General features: G+C 39.8%; 1 protein-coding gene across 3 annotated transcripts in view; it reads left to right on the top strand.

The window, feature by feature from the left end:
- The first annotated feature begins 691 nt into the window (after positions 1-691).
- The window catches only part of PRKCZ (protein kinase C zeta), a 41352-nt gene continuing 19859 nt past the window's right edge, over positions 692-22184 (top strand). The window contains exons 1-6 of one of the 3 annotated variants that reach the window (XM_021529866.3): positions 692-860; positions 1655-1844; positions 5489-5610; positions 7422-7511; positions 7879-7929; positions 20278-20363. In XM_021529866.3, coding sequence (XP_021385541.1) covers positions 1774-1844; positions 5489-5610; positions 7422-7511; positions 7879-7929; positions 20278-20363 — 420 coding nt within the window. In that variant the 5' untranslated portion in view covers positions 692-860; positions 1655-1773. Of the gene's footprint in view, positions 861-1654; positions 1845-5488; positions 5611-7421; positions 7512-7878; positions 7930-10871; positions 11298-11345; positions 11665-20277; positions 20364-22184 lie in introns of those variants that run through there. The other 2 variants (XM_021529868.3, XM_021529867.3) reach the window with 2 other exon arrangements.

Below are 22184 nucleotides of genomic sequence, written 5' to 3' on the forward strand. Positions count from 1 at the left end.
TCTCACCTCTCCCCTCAGCACAGTCCCCTCAGCACTGTCCCTTCACACCTGTCCCCTCTCACCTGTCCCCTCACACCTGTCCCCTCAGCACTGTACCCTCACACCTGTCCCCTCAGCACTGTCCCCTCACACCTCTCCCCTCAGCACTGTCCCCTCTCACCTGTCCCCTCACACCTGTCCCCTCAGCACTGTCCCCTCTCACCTCTCCCCTCAGCACTGTCCCCTCAGCACTGTCCCCTCAGCAATGTCCCCTCTCACCTCTCCCCTGCGCACTGTCCCCTCAGCACTGTCCCCTCTCACCTGTCCCCTCACACCTGTCCCCTCTCACCTCTCCCCTCAGCACAGTCCCCTCTCACCTGTCCCCCCGCTCCCTCAGCCGCCGCTCCCTGCAGCGCCGCGTTCCCATTGGCTGCAGGTGTTCCCCGCCGCCCCCCCGCCCGCTCTGGTTGGCCGGGACGCTCCGGCTCCCCAGGTAACGGTTCCCGCGCTGCCATTGGCGGCGGGCAGGCGGGACCCGGGCGGGGATTGGCTCTCCATTGGCTGCGGCTCCCGCCCTCAGACCGCCATGTTGCCGCGGGCGCGGGGCGCTGAGCCTGGACAGCGGCTGAGGGGCGCCGGGGCCACCTGGGGCGGGACTTGACGGGGCGCCTGAGGGACAGCGCGGCTCCTCCGCCGGCCGCCGCCGCCGCCGCTCCCCGCCGGGGCACCGCCGGCAGCGAGGCAAAGTCCGCTTGGAAACTTCCTTGCGGGACTTTGAGCAACTTGAGGCCGCGGAGGTGTAGCCGGGCCGGGCTCAGGGAGCGGCCCCTGCGCGCCGCGGAGCCCCACCGTGTAGGGTGGGACCGCCGCGGTCGGAGCAGGTAAGAGTCCGGACGGTCCCGGTGGACACCGCTCCGTCCGGGGAAGTGCCGGCGCCGGCTCGTCCCGAGCGGTGGTGCCGAGTCCCGGCCGCTCCCCGCAGGCCGGGGCTGAGGGGGGACCCCGGAGGGGCCGCGTGTTGCCCTGAGCCCCCGGAGGGGCCGCGTGTTGCCCTGAGCCCCCGGAGGGGCCGCGTGTTGCCCTGAGCCCCCCGGAGGGTCGGGTGGAGGGTTCGGGGGTCTCCGCTCCCCGGTACCTGTGGGCCGGCTTGCCCGGACAGCGGGGTTACGGAGGTGCGTGCATACACACATTCATGTGTGAGGTGGTAGTTTGGAATAAACAGGATGTTTGTCAGGCTCCAATCATAAAGGTATGCTAAATTGCCCCTCGGAGTTCCTCTGCTGCTTCCCTTGGGTAGATTTGTAATTGATAGTAATTGACTGCAATGTTTTATTTACAGAAAAAAACTATTTTTAGTTATTTGGGAGAAAAGAGTAAGATGCTGTGTTGATGAATAAGTAAAAACTTCTGTGGAGTATTTCAGCCACTAGGGAGCTAGTCGATGATTTTAAGAAAACATCCTCAAATACCTGGTCTACTTCTGTAAAGCTAAATTGTACAGGGTATTTTTAACCAATCTTATTTAATTTCTGTGCAGGTCAATGGTCTTACACATTTTCCTTTTGATTTTTTTGCTGTTCTATGTAAAGCTATCTGTGTTTCTAAAATTTGACACAACTCATTTGTTTAGCAGTGTGTGTATATTCATCAATATTTTGGGTTTTTATCTATGCAGCTGGATTGAGAATCATCTGGAGCAGAAACACATTTCACATGTGAAGCTCTTCAGAATCTGTTATCTGTTTTGAATCAACTTATTTCTGCATACTTTTATATAACTGCTAAATACAGACCATGCCTAGCAGAATGGGCTCAAAAATTGATCTGAACAAAGACTTCATCAGGGTAAAAACACACTACAGCGGGTAAGTCAGTGTGTCCTTTCCTCTGTGTTGTGACCTGTCTATTTTTGAAGTGTATTGAGCAGGAGTTTGTGGTCTGACCTGGTGATAAAGTAACCAGGGCTTTGGTGGATTTGTAATTAGTGTCAGATCAGACAGGTAAACTTCTGAGCTATTAAAATACCAGTCAGACTCCTGCAGCATGCTGATCAAGAAGAAAAGTTAATTTATTTTTCTCTCAGAAGGGAAGAAAATGTGCATCAGTGACAAACCCACAGTCATTGTGGGTTGATGGATTATTGATTCCCATGGTCATAGTCAGGTCTAGATCCATCTCCTGCATCCAGATGCAGTTATTACATTTTATCCTGTTTATAGTCAGAATGTCATGGTCCCTTATGGCTTCACTCAGTTGACAGTATAAACAGGAAGGTTTTATTGCAGCAACATGAAATTTGAATTTTCAGGTATGTTTATTCTAATTGGTTTGCTGCCCCTCTGAGGACCTTATAAAATGATGTTGCTTCAGTTTCTCCTGTCTTCCTTGAAAGCCTGAGTTTAAGGCATTTGAGGAGTTAAATACTTGGCCCAAGTAAATCCTTAAACTTGATTGGAAGTATTTAGACTGAACTTGTTGCCATTTAATAAGTAGCTTGAGTGATATTTTCTGATACTCTACTGCTAAATAAGTAAATGTAGCTACTGCTATGTATGGTAGTAGAAATTATCGTAATATAGAATTTTCTACATTATGGTGTAGAAAAATGTGATGTAGTTATGAAAGTCACTTCACAAATTTTATTGAAAACAAAATGTTTTCGTTTTAAAGTTACCTACTTATCAATGCCAGGTAGTTTGAGGTCCTGAGTTTAGAGTTCTAGAACAACTGAATCAGCTCTGTGAGGGAAGGCACTACAAGCACCAATGGAACTGGGTGTAAATAATTTGGGGTGGCTTGCTGTCAGGTAGTGTTGATACAAAGTGAAAGGAGTATGTCTGTGGAACTTGTCTGTGCACAACTGGGAGAGGTGATAATAATTGTGTCAATGTTAGAAGTCAAGTTATTATTAGTCAAATTAGAAGTCAAATTATTATTACCATGTTTTACAATAAACTGCTGTAGTTTTTTCCTGCAGCACTACATTGTCTTTTGCATTAGCTATGAAGTCTACAGAAGTCAGTTTGCAAACAAGAGTTCCAAGTGCTATGAATTTTGTTTTTGTTCTGCTGATCAAATTGTGTGAGGTAAAAAAGACTCTTTGTGGCATTGTAGCCTCTAAAACTGATCATCTCAGTATCTCCACTGCAGTACCGCACTCGGCTTTTGAACAAATTTGAGACTGCAGGAAATCATTGATGCTGGGCAACTTCAGAATTAGGGACTAACTGCTGAAATTAAAATAATAGTACAGATGCCATGTTGAAATGCCTGTTAGAAATCTGAGCATGGGGAAGTTTAAAACATGAGCGTTGAGTGTATCCCTGGAGTATGAGTATCTCAGGTATTCCTGTTTCTGGGTGTGACAGAGTTCCTAACATAGCACAGTAGAAATCACTGCCAGAGTAGATTACAAAAGAAAAACTAACTGCAATAATGAACCAAGAATTACACAACTTGCCTCTCTATACCTGGTTGCTTGAAATCACTAAAACAGAGCAATGGTGCAGTCTGCTTTGTTGTGCGTTGTCTTGGCTCTGAGAGATGACATGTTTGATCTGTCACTGGGATTATTTCTTGTGCTGTAACTACTCATACAGAATTTACTGATCATTAGCATTTCATATTACTGTCTAGTCTACAGTTTCAAATATTTTTTTTTAAGTGTCCTGTGGGATTATTTAGTGTTAAACAAGGAATGGTTTTCACTTCCCTGTGCCCTGATTGCCTGATGTTGCTGTAGAGATGTTAAGATTAAATACAGTAAATCTCAAGAGAAAATGGACATCATGGGTATCAAGTTCATTAATTTACTTGTAGAATGACATCTGTTATAATAATGTTAACAATTCAAAGTTGATTAGCAGTGGCCAGTTTTATTTGGAGTTTATAGTGTGTGTGGGTAGTGTTGCCTTACAGTGTATTTTCAGTTTTTGAATACTATTTAGATGCTTGTGAAAGTGTGATTGTCCATGGTTACCACAGATCTACAGCTGGCTGATTTAATGAGTGGCTCGTGGTGGTAGTGCATTAAATAATGAGCTGCATTTGTTGGTGCCCTTGTCTTGGCATTGCACCAACCCTCAAACATGGCTGTGAGAACCAGTTTGGTCTCTTACTTTCAGAAATGCATAAAACATTACTTCTTTGACAGGGAAATGTTCTTAAACTCAATCTCACCTGACAGCTCTGTGTTGTTGATGATACGGATTTACAGGTTGGCAGGCAGCACATGTATTTCATTCGCTGTTGATGTTATGAAGAATTACTAAGTTGCTGTTCTTTGAGAGCTCTACAAAGTATAGATTAAAGATACACTTGAAAAGGTAGCAGTGCTTTAATCTGAGTTTGAAATGCTACAGTTCTTTTAGATGATTGTTTTAGAGCTTTGCTTATAGTAATTTTTCTCAGCAAAGGCAAAATGGCAAGTTATTAATGCATATAATTTAAAGTGTAAGTTGTGGAGTTTAAGTTTCTTATTTCAGTGTAGTGCTGTTCAACTGCTGGCTGAAAGACATAAGTAGGCAGAATATGCTATATAACATTGTTTCTAAAACGACTTGTCACATAGTCTGGCAATAGGAAAATTATCACAGTCGTGTTGGACAACTTCTGATTTTTGTATTTTGTATTTGCTGTATTACACTAAGAGGGGAAAGAATTACACATGCCAGTAGCCATTAGCTACCAAACAGTTTACTAATTGTCCTCTGGACAGTTTTGAAGGCAGTGGAATGATTTAAATTCATTTCCTGTTTCTTTTTGCACCTGTTGATTGATTTCCCAGAGTCAGTTGTTTGAAAAATATTTTAAAAGTAATAGAAAGTCTTGTTTGTATCATCAGATTTTGTTTTGCGTAGTCTTTTTTCCTTTTTCAGTATTTGACCTGCTTTGACAGGACTTGTGGACTTCCATTATATTAAAACTTATTGCCAAAAATTCCTGAGATAATGTATAGTTTACATAGAGAGTTCAGTATTGGGTTCACGTTCTCCAAACACTACAAAGGTAGAGAGCAAGATGCAGAATTTGAACAAGATTGTATCTGAATTTTCATGTAATTACATCTTTTGAGAATTCACCTAATCAAAGCTTCATCTCAAACAATATAGTGGATGCGAGGTAAAGCCTCTGTTTTAAAGGATTTTACAATAATTGAGATTTTATTTATCTCCTGATGGAAGAAGCACCTGGATTAAAAAAAAAAATTATTATTATGAAAGCTTCTGGTTTGTTTTTTAACAACACTTCAAGCGCTGATAATTATAATAAGGGAGCTTGGCTCACCCGAGTAAACATGGATTAAAGATGGGTAATTAACACATTTATTTCCTCCATACTTAAGTATTTTTAGGTTAAGCACTGTGAGGTGTAATCCTGCTGGCATAGTGGGAGCATTTTATATGAGAAATGCTCATTCTGTGTGATTTTGCAGCTTAGCGTCCACAGATGGAACTGTTGGAATATGCAAGTATTTTCTGATAAAAGCTGATGTTTTCATCTTCTGCAGGGACATCCTGATAACAAACTTGGATGCATCAATGAGCTATGCTGAACTCTGTGACGAAGTGCACGAGATGTGTAACTTGCAACAGGAACAGCCAATTACCCTCAAGTGGATTGATGATGAAGGTATTGGACTGAAATTCTTCTCAGGGTTTGTCATTCATAAAGAAAGAAAGGGCATTGAGGAACTTGTCTAAACAAATATCATACTGTGGAGTTTTTTTGTTTCTAAATACCTAACTACAGAACCCTGTCACAGAGCAGGAAGCTTGGAGAAATGAGACTCAAGATATCAGGATTTGTTGCAGTAGTGCCTGAATTCACTTCTACAGAAGCCCCTTGTCAAAGCCAGGGCCTGCAGAGCTAGAACTGAATACAGAAAGGTAGAAAATACCAGACTGGTTTGGCTAATAGTTTTAATGGTGTGTTTTGGTTTTTTTAATAGCTCTCTTAGCTGATAGTGTTGTTTGAGTAAATTGAATTTCAAAGTACTGACCTTGGAAGGTGGTAGATGGTAGTCAAAGATGACTCAGCCCTTAAAACACCAAGGACAAGTATTAATACCTCTAAATTTTACTCTTTAACTGTTGAATACCAAGAAGGACAGAGGCAACTGTACCAGCCTCAGTTTAATGGTGGTGTAATGAGAAGTAACCTGATCAGAAGGGCATGGAAGATAATTACATTGCCTGTGCTTAGCTGGTTGAACTGCATGCCTGCTAATAAAGGAAGATTATTGCAGGGAGGAAGAAAACCCCCTGAGTTTTGAGTTGGAGGATTCTAAGACACGAGTCCTGTTAAGTGTTTCTTTGTTGGACTCTGTTGCTTTGGCTTTTTGAAGCTTACTTAATATTATTTTTTTTAGTCTCTGTTCTACTATTTTCCTCTAGTCTTGGTTAAATACATACCTGTACAACATTCTTCTGATTCCTGGGTCTGAGTTGTTGAGTTTCAGCCAATCTGCTGTGTTGGCTGTTACTGATCTCCTGGGTTTTGTGAGTTATCCTATTTCTGCATGCGAGTGTTCCCATTTATTGCCACATGGAATTTAAGTTCATTTGACTGATTGCACAAACAGATGTTCTCTTTGAACTAACTAAAAGCAAACAATTGCCGATGGCTTAATGAATAAACAAAACCTACCAAGAGATGAAAAAAATAGATTTTCTGTTGGGCTTTATAGTGTTTCTTTGTTTTTGACAAGATCCAAGAAGTTTGAACTATGAATAGCTCACTCATGATAAAATCCTGTAAACATATAAGGAATATGGATTGTTGATTTGCAGTACAAATAATTCTTTTGTCTTTCATGTTGCATTATTGCTGCATTTATAGATCATCAACCTCAATAGCCTTCAAAGAGAGGTAGCTGGGCCCAGGATTCATAATTCTACAAAATATGGATGGTTTTAAAAACAAGAAATTAAAGTTTAAATTTGGCTTGACACTGGTGTCATCACTTGGCCTGGGTAGCATAAGGTCACCTGTCACCCAAGGTGTGCTGCAGGAAGGTGGCTGTTGCACAAAAGGACAGGGGTTCAGAGTGACACCCTTGCTTCTCTGCTTGCTCTCAGTGCATTGTGACGTACTGTACTTTACGTGTGTCTGGTTAAGTGGATTTATGGATTAATTGCCCAGTTTTAACAAAAATAACCCTCCCAAGGTAATTGTGACCGCAAGCAGACAAGAAAATGGGGGGGATCTTTAGGCATATCTGTTCACTTTTATTTTCTTGTTATTATCCTATAGGATAGTTCTGTCTACTCAATTTTGATAAAATTGGAAAGAATAATTGTGTTGTTCCATTTTGGCATTGATCAAAATGCCAGCTTAATATCAAATGATTGAAAGAAAGACAAAAACCCAAAGCTGGTACATTCTTTACTAATTGAAATTCTTCAGTGGTAAATTTGCCTGTGTATTGCTTTTTTTGTTAGGTGACCCCTGTACCATCTCCTCTCAGATGGAGCTGGAGGAAGCCTTCCGTTTGTATTGTCAGAACAGAGGCGAAGGGCTGATCATTCATGGCAAGTATTGCACAGTTCAGGAACCCCTGTGTGTCTGATAATCCCAACAGCTGCTTAAGTGGGAGGTTGGAGTGACTCCCTTGCCTGTCAAGTATCCTTTGTGTAGCTGATGCCCTGGAGTTTGATGCTGAGGAAGGAACTGGAGCTCAAGGCTGAAACTGTGCAGGAGGCTTTGAGTTTAGCACTGCGCAGATTTGTTTTTACTCCGGTATAAACTTCTGCCAGCCTGGAACCATATTTTGATTGCATCATTTATCATGTAGAATTATTTCAAGGCTTCCAAAAACTGTGTGTAAATATATTCAAAAATCAAGCAAAAAATATTACTGAGAATATTTTACCTTAAAAATCTAATTTTTTGTTTTAGTTTTCCCAAGTACTCCAGAGAAACCCGGCATGCCTTGTCCAGGAGAAGATCGTGAGTACTAAAATGTTCTTCAATTCTAGCTAAATTCTTTTTGGTCACATGGAAAAGAAATATATTAAAAGAATTTCATAATCCTGTGCTACATATGTGTGTTTCTGATTTATTTTCTTAGAAGAATGTAAAATGTTCTACATTTTGTCAACAGACAAAATGCATAAATCAATGTTGTAGCAGTGTTTTAATTTTTATGAGGATTAATGCTGGTTTTTGTTGTTGATACGTTTGGAGGAAGAGACAACAGGATTTTGGATGCTTATTTGAACATAGGCCTTTGCTTTTTTTGTGGTTCTTTAGGTTTTTTAATTTTCAGGGAAAAGAAATGATGTGCTGAAGAGGGAGATACAGCCATTTTAATAAAAAGGTTATTAATCTCTATAAAAATAATCCTGTGAGAGGTAGATAAACCTCCAGAGGAAGGACACATAATTGATATGGTTTACCTGTAGTTATAATAACCTGAACTGCACAGGGATAAAAGGATTAAATAGCTGTATAGTCAGTTCTCATTACAGAGGGGTGGCATCAGGACTTTAGTTGATATCTTGGTAAATGTTAAGGAAAGGAATGGGAATAATTGGGTGCCAAAGGTACCAGATGATGCTTGACTGCTCACAAGAGTATAAAGAAAAGTAACTGAAGAATTGGAAGGACCGTTGCTCTTCTCTTTGAGAAATATGAGAGGAGATAAAACTAATTGCTGATAAGAGCAAGTAATACATGCTAGGAGAAAAGTACTTGGTTGATCAGGATTTACACTGACAGACTGGCTAAAGATGAGTAGTGCAGTGGTAATAGTTGTGAATACTATTTTTAATCAGAGAAATAATGCTAATATCCTAATAAGTTCTCTATTGAGAACTTCTATGAGGATGGAGAGAGGTGAAATAAATACCAAAAAGTTAGAGTTCAAATATAATTTTCTACAAAAAGGCTAAATACCTAACTACAGTAGATCAAAGGTTGACTGTAAAAACCAGATAAGTTTTCATGCTGACTAGGTTATTAACATTGTCTTTTAGAAAAGAAAAAAAGAAAGTAAATGTGCAACATTAATTTCTCTAATTTTCTGAACAAGGACAGCTGATAAAGGCTCTTCTACTATGATTAGAAGAGTTAAAGAAATTATCCCTGAGACACCTAATTTAATGAACTCATTAAAGGTGTAGATATTCTAATAGGAAAGCTTTTTGTGTTAATTTGTTAGAGATTTTAGTTCTCTCAAGCCATGAGATGAGCTGCAGAAAGCCCAGCTGAGTGTGGCTCAGCTGACCTGGTTATTGTGTCTGTAGGGTATTTCTCCCTGTATGGTTTTACAGGTCACGTTGAATCACACTCGGATTGTTTAAAAATCCTGTTTAGTTGGATGTGCTTGATAAGGGATTACTGGTCAGGTTTCTCATGGTTTCATGAATTAATTTGATGCACATTACCTCTTTGCATCTGTGGGGCCTGCATGGAAATTGGGCCTTGTGGCCTAGGTATAACTTTTTTGCAACAGAGCTATTAAATTGTATTTAAATTGTAATTTAGCATAGAGTAATACATTGAGTAATGTTGCTTGTTAGCCAAAGGCCCACAACAAACATCTGCATGGCACTTGAACTGTAAGGAAATATTACCAATATTGATGATACAGTTTGTTTAAGGGACTGTTTGTTTTGTCAGGACTGAAATATTGTCTTTGCTTCAGAAAATATTCATCATATTTCAAATTCTTATTTTGTGTCTTTATTGCTGTAGTTATGTTTATAGGAGAACCCTTTAAAAGTGAGACTATTATGTAATATATGTATGTGTTTTCTGGTGCATCATGTTTGCACTATTAAGGAGCTTATGAGTTTGCCTCAGGTTTTTTCCAGAGACAAACAGTGAAGTATTTGGTCTATCCAAAATGAGCTTCTACTTAAATTAGCAGTTCTAAGTGTGGATTGCTGGTTTGTTACAGACCTACAGACAGTTTGAAATGGAGTTTTTAAATAAAACTATTCAATTGTGAAATAATTGCATTTCCAATCTGTTGCTCAGATGTCTCCATGTTAGGTCATGGAGTGGCTCTTTCCAATCGTTTGTGATCTTCTGAAGTGCAAATCTATTTCTGTAGGACTGTACAGTTTTTCTTTCCAGCTCCTTCAGAACAATAACACTTTGGAAGAAGAGTGCAGGAATACAGAATGGAAGGTTTGCATTTATGTTGAAATTTAATGATAGAGTTGCTACCTATCCTCACCTTTGTTAAAATTGATATGGTTTGGAGATTGTACCAGTCAGCAAATCTTGAAATAAAAGCTTGTAATCCATTAATGAAATAAAGCACATGATTAATATTTCAATTCCATTTACATGACTTAAGGGAAGTTATTTCTGTGCTTGAAGAACCTTTGTTCTTATATTGATGTAGTGCTGTCTGTGAGACAGAATTTGCACAGTCTCCAGCATCTGCATTTGTATTGTCTCTATATTCTTTGCTGCTGAATTTCTGTGCTTGTTGTTGGAGCCAGCCCCAGCTCCCAGTGTAAGTGCACAGCTGTGGTTCGGAGCAGCCCCTCTCCTGAGCTGGCTGTGCTGGCAGTGCTGCTGTGAGGTGACAGCGCTGCTGAAACATCTCCCATCCCTTCCCAGACACTGAATGTGACCTCTCCCGGGCGTTCTCAGCATCTGCTGGACTGGAGCCTTGGGTGCTTATCAGTGTTTCCTGATAAAGATGGCAGACTTTTAGTCCAGTCTTGCATTTCACTTTTACTTTTTCAGTAGATGAGCAGTTCTTTCAGAGTGGAATAAACAAGGTTGTTTTGGAGGCATTTGATGTAGTCTCTCCCGTGCCTTGAGGTGCCAGCGCTCCTGACAGCGCGTGTGGATCCCAGCAGCTGATTGGCAGCTTTATAACTTAGTTATTGAAGTCTCAGCTTATTTACCCTGGCAGATCTTGATCTGATTTATCACTCTTGGTGCTGCAGTGCATTGTGTAACACAGCACGTCCAGCTGAACAATTCCCATTGATTTGTAGGACTTCCCTAACGGAATTGCCGGCTTTATCGGAGAAATACTTGTTTTGGTGACATCAGCTCCTTGACATCCATGCCATGTTTTAGTTGTGCCTCAGCTGCTAGCTACAGCCTCTCAAGGGAGCCAGTACCACCCGTGCCTGGATACATGAGGCAGAGATGTGAAAGGGAGAGACGGGGGTAACCAGTCTTCCATTAAATATTTGCTCTTAATGTTCGAGCTGATCCTGCCTATTGTCCTTGGTGTCTAATGGTATTCACACAGCGGCATCCGTGGAATAAAGGGAAAATGTTTCATTTCATACCTACTACATTGTAAAGAATTCCATGCTGAAGAGGCTAAAGAATAGAACCCAGTGAGTAATGCATGCTTTTTCTGTAGATTTTGTGTCATCATTGTGGTTGCTGTTGTGAGCGGCGGGCACTGACGCGGGCTGTGTGTACGTGTGCTGCAGGAGAGAAGAGAACTCAGCATTTTGGTTATGGTACAGTCGCTGTGCCTGCCACCCTCCCTTGCAGCCATGGATTGTTACAAATGCAGAGATTCCTGCTGCCTCTGTGCGTAGGGATGTGGCTGAGAGACCTCCTGGAAATGCTGATAAAATTGCATTGAAAGGACTCCTGGGGAATGTATTTTAGGAGGAAAGGAACGGAAGAGTGAGTGATGCTGCTGCTGCTCATATTGGAGATTAATGAAGGAAATGTATCCCAAAAACCCTGACGGTATGTGCTCAGGGCCTGTTTATTGTAGGATTGCTGATGTAAAGGCTAACCATTTAGGAGCATCATTTTCTGAGGCCTTTTTGTTGAATTTTGCTTAATGGATTATCATAGATGGCTGTTTTTAATTGTGAAATACTTGTTTTGATTTAAGGGTTACTTAGTTTCTAATATTGTCAGAACAAACTATGCTAGTTCACTTCTGCTTAACAAATAGATCTGTGTATTTAATATTAAAATTCATCTTGGGTTTAGATAGCTAGTGCCAGCAAATTTTAGGGTTGTTTTGCTGTTGGCTTCATTAAATAGAAGAATGCAGACTAGGAAACCTTTAAATTAACTAACAGAAGAGAATATGTTTTAAATGTTTTAGTACCTGTTATGTTAGTGTGGTAGTTTTATTATCTAATATTTCTGGCTGATTTTGCTGCCTTATTTTTTTGGTAATGATTACACTGTGTTGTGCATGTCTCCTGTGCTCTTTGTTTATCTGCTCAGTATTTTAGCATTAGGTGTTCGTACTTCATTTTCCCCCAAGCCATCTTTCTTGAAAATTTCATCATGGGCTTGAGTAAAGGTATTGTAGTAACCTAATTGTTGTTGTGGGCTTTTTATTTTAGGTACGGGTGTTTGATTTTGCCTTATGTCCTGCCTGATACTGTAAAATAGCTCTAAAAGGCTTCTTGCTGGAGTAGTGTGGCCTGTAAATATTTTTCTAGCTCATAAGGCAGGTTTTTCCCTTCATTTGTTACTGTATTGGCAGCAGTGATTAGGTTATTCAGAGCACGTGAACCAATTTAATCCCCCAATGAAGAAAAGAACTATTGCCACCATAGAGACTGTTCTGAAGATGTAGATTGGATTGCACTGGATAATTAGGGAATTTTGAAACTGCTAGTAACCCTCTCCTGGATTTTAGTAATTGAACTGGGGGGGAGGGAGGGACTGTACTATTTTAATGTAAGATATTTTTGCTTAGGATTTAAAAATAGCTGTGTCATAGTTTCTCAAGAATACCTGAAATCGCTTCCTCTGTTTTTACTGCACCACGTTTGTGTCATGTGTGACATATTTGAAAAAGAGACAGCTTGTGAGGCAGCATAAGTTACTGAGAACAGAATTGTAGTTAAAGGTCTGGTTTGCTTACAAGAATTTTATGATTTTTAATTCTAAATAATCTCAGCAGTTTTCTTAGCTATGAAATGTCCAATGAAGAATAAAGGCCTGGACCTTGCTTTTTATAATTCAGGCATAAAATTATAAAGCAGAAGTCTGACTGTGGGATTTGAGATCTGCCCTTAATTAAAGGTACTGGGTGTCTTAGCAGATGTTTGTGTTCCAGTTTATAAACTATAGACAAATCTACAATGGACCAAAGACTACATGGGCTGGTTTTTAAGGTGTCATAGCAAATAATCTGTGTTCTCTTTTCTTTATTCCACTTCTCTTCTCCTAGCTGTTACTCAGAGTGTAGTATATTAAATGCAGAAAGGATGTCACCTGGTTTCAAAAAGCTTCTTTGATGTAATGTCTAGTTCCTCTCTGTGTGTTATGTCTCATATCTTCTTATAAGTTGGTAAATCCACTCTTGATATTCAGGCACTTGGGTAACTAAATGGGCAAGGAGGTGGTGAAGCTTTTTGATTTTGCTGGAATTAGTGAATATTTGTGGGCCTGCTAAGCCTGAGTTAGGCCTGTGTGTTTCAGTAGCTTGGAAGAGCTGTTTATATGTAACCTTTTCATTTATACAGCCAAGATTAATGATATATTATTATACTTGGGTTCTGTGTAATACTTTTGGAAATTAGTTGCTCTATGCAAGTTCTGGTTTTTTATGTTGAACTGAGCCACAGAATTCACAGTGAAGGCCTGCAGGGCAGGTATATGGGCTCTTCAACGTTGGTCTCCTGGATTTTGGAGTTGTGAGAAACCAGACTGTGTGTGAGATTCCAGGTGCTGCTCATTTGGAGTGGAGAGCACCAGGAGCAAATCTTGGGAGGCTCCAATAGCAGTTGTAGCCTCTGAGGGCTTGCAGTAGTACAAGTCTGGGTGGTAAATAAAGCAAAAAGCAGCAAACTTGAGGCTTGCTGACAGGGTGGCTCCCAGGAGAGCCCTGAGCACTGTCAGGGAGAGAAGGGTGAGCAGACTGTGCAGTTCATCCTGAAACCACATGGGGAAGGAGCTGCCATGGGAATGAAAAAAGGAAAAACTGATCTTCTCAATATTGACCAGAAAGTGCCTCATTTGTAACTCGAGTTCCATTGCTATTTCTTCTGCATCTGCTAGGGCTTGTCCTTGAATTGTTAGCTGGGGACATGTTTAAAGGGAAACCAGAAACTATTTGAAGGCAGTACTCCAGGATTTTAGTATGGCCTTTATTTTTACAATAAATTACTACTACTAATGTTATTCTATGCTTCCAATAATTTAGATTCTCATCTAGTGCTTTTCAATAAAGTAGTGCAGGTGCCCTGTGACTAGCACAAGACTCCCTCTTCTTTACTTTGTCAACTCTGATACAAAGTTATGTAATTTTAATAAATTTAATTCCAAGCACATGTTCTGGAAGCTTTTGGTAGTTCTGTGATGATCAGCTTCATGTGCAGTAGCACTTTGCAATTCAAGTAGAATTTTCCAGGTAACTTGGAAATGAGGGGGAAAGGGGTGGATGGGACAGGTCACAGCCAGTGGAATGTTTCAATGCAAGGAGACAAGAGTAGGACTTCAACTTGGAAAAAGACAATTGATCGAATATGCTAAAATTGATTTGAAAATCAAGTTTGGCATAGGATAAGATAAATTAGTTAACAATTTTCTAAAGGACAAGGGAAGTGGGATTCTTCAAATGAAATCTTCTATGTTTTCTCAGGGATTTGTCACTAGCTAGCTTTTTGTTTTTCCTTTGACCTTTTCAATAGACATGTCATAATTTCTTAAGATTAAAAAGAATAGACTAGGTGAAAACAAGAACTGACCAAGTTTTAACTGATGACATTGAGCAATGTCAGTTACCCATAGGTATGAAATGGGTACATGTGCTTAAAAAATGAAAATTTTCTTGAAAATGTATGCTGTCAGGTCTAGGGTAAGACTCCCAGCAAGTCTTAAATCATGCAGGCTGCTGATGAGATACAGCAGAACCAAATTCCTGCAGCAAACTTCATTAGGCTGCTCCTCACTTTTTGGGTTGCTTTCTTCAGTGATTCCAGGGTATATAAAAGACAGATTTTCTGTTATCAGGCTTTTATTTATAATAGAAAGTATTGCTTCCTGGATGTACTAAGATATAGAGGTTTGTTTAAGAACAAAACAGTGGCCTGGAAGTGGATGCAGGCACTACAGATTGCTTAAATGTTCAGAACTTCATTTTGCTGTACTTCAGTCCTAAGGTAGCTAAATTAAAGAATTAAATAATTTAAATAAGTACTGGCTCAGTACTCTTTCAGCTTGATCAAACATTTTAATGCAGCTCATAAATGATGCTAATAGAACATTAAATTCACTTTTCATTGTAGTAAATCTTTTAATGAAAGTGATTTTTATTTTGGGAGAATTAATGATACAATCATCAAAAGAAGCCTTTGGACTTACTATTAACCATGCAATGCAGGTTTGGTTTTGGGATTCATGTGACCACTGACTTTGTAACCAGAGAAGCCAACTGCACATCATGATAGGCTATGAATTGAAAATTGCTTAGAGGGCCCAGTTAGAGAAGGGAAAATATGATCCTTTTTTTCTTTCCTAAACAAAAATGTTAATCACCTTCAGAAGCATGGACTCACCACCAGTTGTCTTCTGGCCCTTTTTAAACATTTTTTCAAAGTAGAGCAGCATTTTATCCTGTGTCTGGGACAGCCTTGCAAACAGCAGAAGTGCCAGCACAAGAGGCTGAGGAGGGAAGGACATCAGCAGCTTGTGGTCACTGATGAGCCCAGAGATGCTCAGAACCAGGACATGGTCACTGCTGGGGCAGCAGCCACTGACTGGACTTAGTGACGATTTCCTGAGGATATTTTGGTACATTGGTATATTTTGTTATTTTCAAGTACACCTGATAAATTGCAGATAAAATCGCAGACTTGTGAGTCAGAGGCTCGCTCCAAATGAGCTGTTGGTGCTGTTGTGTTTCTGGCATTGTCGTTGGAGGTGTGACTTTGTCACCTTGCAGTGCCAGGGACCCATTTTAGCAGCAGGATTTGAAGGTGAACATCCAAGAGCTCAGGCATGAGGGAGCACTGGAGGTGTGTGCAGTGCAGGTGGGACTCAGCTGCCCCTCCTAAGGCAGTGGGGAAGGATGTTCACCCAGCTGTGCTGCAATAAATGCTGCTGCTCTGTGGGACATTTGTTTCCTTGTTGGTTCTCTGCTGATCCTACACTTCCTTGGTCATTGTTGCTGTCTTAACTGTGCTTTTTCTTCACAGACTTTGTAGTTAATTTTAGTGTCTGCTGGAAAAGAAAAGGATGGGGAGATGGTTTCCTAAGTGCTAATCAGCCTTAAATTAAATTTTAAAAAGCTATCTTCTGGCCATTTAATATTTTTCAATAATTGCAAGGGGTCAAAGCACTTAGTACCTCCATATTCTTAAGGATACTCTTTTCATTTTCCAACTTCAATTGTATGTAGCAGCTTATTCAAAATAAAAAGGGCCAGTTGACATCTAATGCATGTCTTAAAATTGCTTTCTGAAGCATGTAAATTGTTTCAATGTAACTATTTGTAGGAAATTAAATAACATATGTCAAGCAATGTACTATCAAACAACTTTGGAATTTAGTGTCCCAAAAAATACGTTCTACCTTTATATGTAATTTCTTTATCAAGTCCAGTCTATCTGAAATGCCAGTATCAATTTCCCTCTTGTAATTCATGAGTTGGTTTCGAAAGAATGCTCACTTGTGTGCTCAGCACAACATTAAAAGAACAAAACAAAAACTGGGCATTCTGGTAGTGTCCAGCTGGCAGGCTGGGTAATTGGCCTGTAAACAAGTTGTATTAATCTCTGAGAAGTGATTTGCAGCAATAGCAAATTACCTCTGTGCTCAGGATAGGAGGAGATTTCATTAGGGCTGGATCACATAAAAGCTGCCTTTGGAATTGCATTTGGAAATCCAAATGAAGAGGGAATAATTTTTGTGGCCATCTTACTGCCCTTCATTGGTGTAAACCAACTGTATTGTCATTTGGAAAGGAATTGTACCTCCTATTTTCCCCTGTTTTTCCAAGTTACATTTTTCAGCTCAAAGTTCTCATCTGCAGACCTCATTATGGTATTGGGGGGTGTCTTCTGTAGAGAACTTCATTTGGAATTAACACTGAACAGTAGACATTGCTTCTCAGTTTGTATCCACAGTTAAATTTTGTGTTCATGTTTTCCCTTAGAACTTTGTTCTAAGCTGTTTTTTAAAAGATGAGGAAAGAAGTCCTAACCCAGTCCTAGAAAATGTCATTGGAAGGCCAATATCAACTCTATTTGCAGGGTTTCCTGTGCATCACTGTTAGTGATGCAGTTGCACAGTTTGACAACAGAGGGAAGAATTGCACAGCAGCAACAGTCAGTTGTTCCCCACACTTTTTAGGTAGAGGCAGCTGGTTAATTTTAAGTACTTTTATTTTCCCTTGTACTCTTTGAAAAAGCCTGTGTTTTTTTTCTTTTAATTTTCCACTCTTGGAAGTAGATAAAGTTCTGCACCTTCATTGCATTTCAAATATATATTTGTGTCCCCCAATTAAAAATGGTTATTCCTGCTAAGAGCTTAAAATATATTTGATTTTTTTCTCTAAACCTTTTCAGATACAAAATGAGGATTAGAAAGATTTTTTTTTTTTCCTTAGGCAATATCTGGTGTTTAATGTTAATAATCAGAAAAGATCACTTTGTTTAATTAGGAGTATATAATCTCCATCAGCCTGCAAGCAACCAACTAAAACTCCTTAATGAGTTAACTGATGTGTGCTGTGAAATAAATTAAAAAATAGCCCTTTTCAATAAGCTCAGTAATTAAATAGTCAGGCTTTTGTGGTGGTATTCCTCCTTCTAAGTATCTGGCATCAATCCTGTAAGAACTTGGTTTAGTTCTTGGCTACCAGGAATTGCAGAATCCATTCCTTGTTTTATTTTGAAGTGTTCTCGGAACATGTACCTGAAAATCTTCTTTGGGTTCATTTAGCCATGTGAAGGGAGGAGATGCAAAGTCAGATGAGAGCTTTGTTCACACAACACTGACAATAAATTGTTTCTTAATTCAAGGTATGCACTTACTGCCATTTTATGAATATAATTATTGTTCAAGGTGGTTTCTTTGATCTGGTAGAGCTCTAGCTGGGGCTTGTAGCTGATAATGCTTCAAAATAACAATGATCTTGAAAACCCAAACTGCTTTTTATAGCCTGGCAATATCCTTGGGGGAGTTTTTGGGAAGGATGTTCTCTTTCATAAGGTTCCTGCCTGCTCGGTTTTCCAGGGGTTGAGGTCTCTGGCAGCACAGCTGTGTGGTGCATCAGCCACTTGTCCCAGTTTTGGATCCTCAGTGAACAAGAGTGTTTTATTCTCTCATAGAAATTTAATCCTCATATGTAGTAATAATAGAATATGTGCTATAAAGGTGTGTCTTGCAGGGATGGCTGTTTTCTTATTTTTTACCTTGGCCCCTTTTGGAGTCAGGGAATAAGAAACAGGCATTGATTTACCTCAGCCCCTGCACTGAACTGTGTCAGTCCTAGGGATAAATTGTAGGGGTTCCCACTTTTTAAAGCTGGTCTATATTAAGCTCAGTTTTTGTTAGACTGTTGCCTCACAAGTACATGTTATAAAACCCTGCCTTTGATTTAATATTTATCATTAATTAGGGAGGTGACTTGCTCTTCTATTTACAGACTTCATCAGTGCAAGCTGCTCATTAACTTATCTTTCACTTAATATTCCTCATGTCAGTGATAAGCTAATGTTCAGATCACAGATGTATTACGTTGCCTCCATATGGTGCTTTGTCTAATGAATTAATTAACTATTTTGGAAAAAAAAAATCCTTGTGGAGATTTTTTCCTTTTGGTGAAAAGTCACCCTAGAAATGATGGAAGGGTTTTCCATTGGTGTTTGTGGTTGAGCATATTAGTTAAAAACTTTGCAGATATTTTGCTAGGTTCTAATTTAAATTTTCTTTGCACTTGAGAAAAGTTTGCTTTAAAGTTGACATTTGGCAGGTTTTGAAGAGTTGTGTGAGTCAAATGACCATATCCAGTCTACATCTCTGTTCCAGTAGCTGTATCTTTGCCACTTTGGGTGTGCAGTTCTTTAGCTGTTTTGAGAAGATGGTTGGTTTTTCTTTTTCCAAATTGCTAACAATTAGTTTAATAGTGCAGTATCTGTTTCAAATGCTTGCACGGTAAACATTTGCTCATGCAAATAGAGTAGGTATGAATGTTTGGGGATTTGGCACTGTAGATATGTGGAATCACAGAAACTTCAATGCTTCCTTTGGAAGGACAGAAATAGAGGATCTAAAATCAGACACAGTATTGCAGCCAGTGTTCACACATTGCGTGTCAGTAGCCTGTGAGTTTTGGCTTGCTCAATATAATGTTAAAATAATTTCTTGACAAAGAAACTTTTTACTACTTTATCACTTGACACAGAAAATATATCTGTGGTTTTTTATTTAAAAAAAGTCTTCATCTTTGAAGTGTGAATGTTTGAAACTTGAAAGTAACATTAAAGATGAAACTCTAAGATGCTTTTGCATTAGTTCCTGAGGATTGTAAATGTACAGTCTGCTTCATTCTGACACAGTATCAATTATAAATCAAGTCTGTCAGTCTTTATACATCCGTGTACCCCACAGTACCCACCTGTACCAGCTGTGAGAAGCTGCTGACCCTGGTGGTGTCACCCTTACAGATGTGAGCAGCTCTAAAAGGGACCCCTGTGGCACAACACTTAATATTAAATATCAAACTCTCTAATTAGCCATTCACACAGAAGCTGCTCATTTGCATGTAAAACAGCCACCACAAAAGTAACTTGGAGTAGATGCTTGGGTTTGGCTTAAACAGATTAAATGATTTCTTGTTATGTTTAGAATATATTAAAAATTGTGGACCTGCACTTGATCTGCCCGAACAAAAGAAAAATTTACTGTCAAGGTAAAAATTAAGACAAAGAATATAATTCTGCAGACTTGTAGCACGGTGAATGTTGCATGTGTGAGGTGTTATCAGCAGCAAACACGTCTCACGCTATCAGCACCGGCCATCCTTCCTGCGTGTCCGTGCAAGGTGCCGGGTGAGAGCAGCAGCGCCATTTCCCCAGGAGCTGCTCCTTTAACAGCTCTGTCCCTCTCACCTGAGCCGAGCAGGCAGGAGCTGTAACGGGATTATGATCATGTGAGGGAAAAGAGACAGGGCTGGAGGGAAGGGAGAGGCAGCGCTGAAAGCACATCCTGCCCCAGCCGTCACTCACGGCCGCCTTAAAAAAATCCAAATCCCCAGGGATTGTGGCTGTGCGTTGATATTTAGGAAAGCAAGATTGTTCCGAGTCACAACTTGCTTACCCTGCTGTGTGTGGTGCTGCTGGGCTGCCATGCTGCTGCTTTACACCTTTCTGGTTTCTTCCCTAGAATCCATCTACCGCCGGGGAGCCCGAAGATGGAGGAAGCTGTACCGAGTGAATGGGCATTTGTTTCAAGCCAAACGTTTTAACAGAGTGAGTACTGTTGCATGAAACGTTGGGGTTTGCTCATGTTCTGTGCTCATTGTTTGCCTCAGTCTGTGCTTTTTCTGTGTTGGAGTGTTGGAAAGAAAGGAAAAGCAGGATGCTTGTTGATGTCATATTTCGGGCTTTGCGGTGTTATTCGAGTCATAACGAGCAGGCAAAACTTGGCAGTGTTTGAATTTCAGTTAATACAGGATTGGTGGAAATGATTTATTTTTAAAGTCTAAAATACTGTGTTTGTGACTGTTTGAGCTGATACATCCTTGGAGCAGCTTCTCCTCTCTCCACTCCTGTGATTTTGGTTGCTTGTTAGCAAAATCTTTTACCTTCAGAACACTTTGCCATCTGTAAAAGTTACAGCTGGTGATGTGAGCTTTAACTGTTTAGTATCTGGGGTCCTACACAATCTAAGAATTTTAAAAATATTTTTTTATTGAGCTAAAATACAACTGCATTTGGAGAACCTGATTTAATCCACATAAGCAAGTGAATGTGGCTTTAAGGCTGAGACACCTCCTTCACTTATCCCATTATGCCTAAGTATTGCAGCATATATATAAATGTACTTGGGGGAATTCCACACAAAACTGAATGCACTCAGAAGAGTTAACTCTTTCATTCAGCAGGGACTTTTCTTCTAAAAATTGAAATAAGAGTTCTTTCTAAAATTTCTCACCCCAAAAATGCCCTGAAAGAAGGAAAAACCCCTTAAATCTCAGCATTTTATCACTAAATATGTTAAAAATATTATATATATGAATTATCACATGAATTTGTATAACATACTACAGGAATAAAATATTTTATAGTATGAAAATATATTTTTTATGCTTATTTGCTATATAATAACATATTTATTTTGAAACACTATGAATACATGCTGCCACATTAATAATCCATAATGCTACAGGTAATGTTTTATTTGCTATGAGGTATACAGTGAATATACACAGAGATTTTGATACCTCATTAGGATGCCCAGACTAGGATGTCACAATCCTAAACAAGACTGTTTTTATACCTGCATACAAATGACATCATACAGAGCCAGACCACAAATCACATCCAGCTGAAGTTAGTAAGCAGGTTAACATACACTGTGAAATGTGACATTAAAATGGATAAATTAATGAGACATTATGGTCATGTCTGTATTACTGAATTCAATATCAAATTTTAGTGTTGATGGAATTTTTAAGGCTGGAGTATTGCCTTAAGAATTCATTCCTGTTTCAAAGTAATCTTTAGCAACATTTTCAGGTCATACAGATAAATGAACACATGCAAAAATTTAAACTTTAATCTTGTTGAACATAACATAAAGGTCAACTCTCTGATATGGCTTAGACTGCATGTGAGAGGTATGAAAGGGTTACCTGAATTTCTGATGGGATTTGGGACCTGCCCCTACTTCCAGGGCCTGACAGGTTTTATTTAGTCTTAATACTACTGCTGCAAAACCTATAAAAGGATACTGAAGGAAGTCTGGTGGGCCAGGAATTTTGGAAGAGGTGGCAATAGATGTCCCAGGCTTCCTCTCATCAGGCAGTTTTTGGGTTGCTTTTCTTTCCTCTGGGCAGTGCAGTTTGGATTTCTCCTGATCGAGGAGGACTGGCTGTACAGATGAGGGGGATGGAATTAAGTCTTGTTTCCTACAGCTACTAAAATACAACAAGAGCAATATAAAATTGCTTATTTGGAGAAATGCTCCATTCTTTGCTCATTAGTTTTTGACTGTTCTAGCAGTAGTAGCAGGGATTTTCAGGAGGAGTTTTGGGCAGGAGTGTGTGTGACTCACACAGCATCTGGTGA

This window comes from Lonchura striata, chromosome 24, assembly GCF_046129695.1.
Source record: "Lonchura striata isolate bLonStr1 chromosome 24, bLonStr1.mat, whole genome shotgun sequence".
NCBI lineage: Eukaryota > Metazoa > Chordata > Aves > Passeriformes > Estrildidae > Lonchura > Lonchura striata.